Consider the following 4,146-nt stretch of genomic DNA (forward strand, 5'->3'; position numbering starts at 1 on the left):
GTCCTGTACCATAGTATGAAAGTATAGAAGTTATAGTATTCTTGTTGAACCATAACTCATATTTTGGAATTGACATTAGATTTATAAGCTCATCACTATTTTATAAGACATAATGTAAATTCAAATTTTGTGCTTTTTATCTGTCTTGTTATAATTTACTTTATTCTGTTGATTTAAGATTTCAGTCTTGGTACTTAACATAAAATTAAATTTTTATCAGGTTTGATAGCATTCATGGCACTGTTTAGGGTAGAACTGGAAACAATTAAGAAGTAGTAGAAAATAAAAGTAATGATCTTCAAGAGAAGAAACACTGCATTTACATTCATAGCTGTGTTCTAGAAGACTGGCTTTTCTAACAAAGACTTCATAGCTAGTCAGTGAAACATCATAAAATAAACAAGGTTCAATTTAGCCCATCCTCATGGAGTATTGCTACCAAAATAGCACTCATAAGAGGCCCAATTGCCTGGACTGTGTAATACTGTATGTCAGTAACAGTTTTANCTACTCTCTCTCCACAAGAAATATTGCTGATATGTAATTAAATTTTGATCTATCCATTTAGAATTAGTTCTGTGAATGTATATTTTTACTATTAGATGAGAGGCACTGAATTTAAATACTGAAAGTAATTCTGTTCAGTAAGGTTTATTTTAAATTAATAACAAGCTGTTTGAAATTCATACAGTAATCAGTTTATATAGTGTTAATTTGGTTTTTAAGGCTGCAAATATTGTTACAGAGGTGTTAGTTCTTAAACATGTCTTTGTTTTTAAGCAGTGCAAATATCACTATGAATCAATTAGTTAAATTGGCAGAAGAAAGCTATATTGTTAGCAATTTTAACCTTGTACCTACTGTCTTGAGCCCTAAAAGTAATTTATGTGCTAAGATGATTTCCTTTATGACACAGTACAGTGAAAATGGACCAGAGCAGGAGTTAGAAGATCCATGGCCCATGTCTAGCATTGCCCTTTATTAGCTGTGTGACCTTTAGGCAACTCATTTAACCTCTCTGATCCTCAGCATTTATTTTCTTGCAATATAGGAATAATTAAAAAACTGCCCTCTAAACCTGAAGGAAAGTTTAGAAACATTGGAATATATATTGTATGGGAAGGATATTATTACTATTTTAGACCCTCTCTGCCATTTTACCACTCTGACACTTCCCTACATTCTTCTCCTTTACTTTTCCCTATTTTTAGGGATGAGAAAGGAAACCTTCCTTGTGAAGATCTCAGAGGACATATGGTTGGCAAGCCAGTGCATAAGGGATCTGAATCACCAAATTCATTTCTGGACCAGGAATATCGAAAGAGGTTTAATATTGTTGAGGAAGATACTGTTTTGTACTGCTATGAATATGAAAAAGGAAGATCAAGTAGTCAAGGAAGACGAGAAAGCACCCCGACTTATGGTAAGAGTTTTTTTCTTACACTGACATAAGAACATATGTCTCACATGAGAACCTCTATTTCTTTTCATAGACTTTTGGGTTATGAACATACTTGATTTACTTGATACCTTTTGAATCTTTATGATTGATTTGTGTCTGTCATGTGCTTCTAATGGAATATCAATAATACGAAGCATGACATTAAACATTATTCTAAATTTTCTAAAGATAGGCAAGAGCAATGAGTAGCATTTTAGCTCTTTAATGATTTATGGAAACCCTGTTGAATCACATGTAATTTTTGTCATGTCAGATTTTACCAAATGGAATAATTCAAGATTTATTTTTCTTTTTTTTCAATGAATGCTTTCTACTAACATGATACATAATAGCTTGCTGTGTGTTCTGCACCTGTGAGAACTACTGTATTAAAAAGAGGTCATACACTGTCCAGGGCCTGGCCCTTCAGGAGGTATTTTGGGAGTGTGTTGCGTGCTCTCTGTTGTTGTGACTCTGGTTGCTTTATCTCCCTACTTGTAGTGGTGGTTGGGACCTTCCAGCAGGTGTGTTTTGATTTGTTCATTGAAGAAACCCTGGAAAAAATTTTAACATGACTTATGTAAAATAAACTCCTTATTCCTTAGGGATTAAAAAATGTTTTAATAGATACACTTTCTGGGGAAAATCTCACCTCAATTTTTGTGTTTTTTAAGAAGTTAGAAAATTTGAATGAAGTGGATTTTAACTAGGAAGCACATACCGTATTTAAATGAGAGATGTCCTTACAGTTACCACATACCTAGGATTTTTCATCTTTGACTTCTGTTTTTCCATGCATGACCAAGAAAGCAACCCAGACACAAATGCTTTCACTTGATACATTGTATCTGAAAGATTTGCAGATAAGGTTGCCTAAAGTTGAAGCAGTAAAGCTATGATCCTATTGCAAGAATGAATGGACTTATTTGGAACTCTGTACTCCTCATTTTCAAGTTTTCAGACTAGTCATTTTTCGTGAGGAGCATAGAGAAGGGGAAAGTTAGGATCCTTCCTAACAGATTGATACAGATGATCACTGGGAGCTGAGCAGGAGGAAAGTTTTTTTAACATTTTTTTTTCCACCTGCCCTCCTTACATGTCCATCATGGCCATATGCGTCCCTCCTGTGGTCCCAAATGATTAGCCATCATGTACCTTATGCATGTCTTATTTCCTTATAGCTCTTTGGTAATAATTATATATGAGAAGTTTGGCCCAGAATGGTCCTAAAATATATGAACAATACTTACNATATTGAACTGTCATAATTAGAAGGTATTTGCACCTTTGCTTTCCTCCCCTATTATGCTATAAACCTCTGCAGTAGTGTACAGGCCTGCCATCTTTGTTATCCCTACCCCTGCTTTATCACATAAGATCTTTTATTTTTATTCATTCATTCCACATGTGCTTATTGACTACCTATTATTGGATAAGTGGTAATGTATATCAAGTCCTTTTTTTTTTCTTTCTTAGAATTCTCTGGCTATTTTCTGCTTATTCTGAAGTATGATTAGAACGTTTAAAGGGAAAATTATAGTCACCAGATGAAGCTGATTACTGATAGCTTTATAAAAAAAATAGGTTACTTGTCTCTTACTTGAATGGCTATGAATTGTTAGTCTCTTCAGGGTACAGTCTAAACCACCTAGTGTCATCATGTTCCATAAATCCTATCTCTCCCAATAAAATAAAATACTGTTTACATTTTAGAAAATTTAGGTATCATATAGANAAAAGATTGATACAAAGTAAAATAAAATTCTTTTTAACTTTCGAACATGAAATATAATCTGAACCTTTAGTGGAGATAGTTACAGATATATTTCAGTGAAGATCTAGCACAGCCTGTAGGTTGTTCCAGACAACTAGAAGTTTAATGTATTAAAACCTTTTTAAAATCAGATTGTAAATAATAAATTCTACCTGTCACATACATGAATTTGTGTCCTTAATTTTCCCAAAGATTATTTTTTTCTTAACTAATTCAGCTAATATTTGTTACGAACATAAAGTCATCCAGTCACTGGGGACTCAAAGGTGAATAAAACATAAATTTTCCCTGGAAGTCATTCATAACATAGAGGGAAAATACAAATAAAGGGATGTGTTGGAATTGCTTTAGGAAAGTAGGAAAATGTGAACAAAGTAATGCCTGCAGTCAGCCAGAGTCTTCCTGAGAAGTCACATAAATAAAAGTGACACACTGAGTTTTATTTAATGAATAGTCATCCTCTGTGGTTTCTAAATGTTAGTTATCCCCACCCAATACCTGGCACCTTCTGAAACATAGGTCTGAGATCTGAGGGTTTATATAAATCTCTCAGCCCAGACCCTGAGCTTTCCAGTACATATTACTCCAAAACTTTGTAAGCAATTATCGATGACTTCTTTATTTAACCTATAAGGTGGTCCCATTGCATACACTCCCAAGTGTGACAGCATTTCCTTAGGTTTAAAAAATAATGATAATAAAAATTCATAATTCTGCTAATGTATATTGCAAAAAACAAGAGTACAAAAAGTTCATATGTCATATTTTCTGGAAATGACTGTAATTTCACATGTTAGCAGTTGTGTGATACCTTAAAATGTAATGAGAAAGTCCTTTAGGCTTACAGTGCTCAACTTAGTTCTCACTTGCAAATATCCTAATCTTGAAGTATGTGAGCTTAGCCACCATTCTTTCCTATTAACTCCACTGA

At 33.6% G+C, this 4,146-nt stretch overlaps 1 protein-coding gene across 1 annotated transcript in view; it reads left to right on the forward strand.

Moving 5' to 3' along the window:
• CNKSR2 (connector enhancer of kinase suppressor of Ras 2) overlaps nt 1-4,146 on the forward strand; it is a 231,532-nt gene that overhangs the window by 125,838 nt on the left and 101,548 nt on the right. Inside the window, exon 11 of the mRNA XM_077770516.1 lies at nt 1,212-1,423. Within this exon, the coding sequence (XP_077626642.1) occupies nt 1,212-1,423 (212 nt within the window). The remainder of the gene's footprint in view (nt 1-1,211; nt 1,424-4,146) is intronic.

This window comes from Crocuta crocuta, unplaced genomic scaffold (assembly GCF_008692635.1).
Source record: "Crocuta crocuta isolate KB4526 unplaced genomic scaffold, BGI_CrCroc_1.0 scaffold488, whole genome shotgun sequence".
Classification (NCBI taxonomy): domain Eukaryota; kingdom Metazoa; phylum Chordata; class Mammalia; order Carnivora; family Hyaenidae; genus Crocuta; species Crocuta crocuta.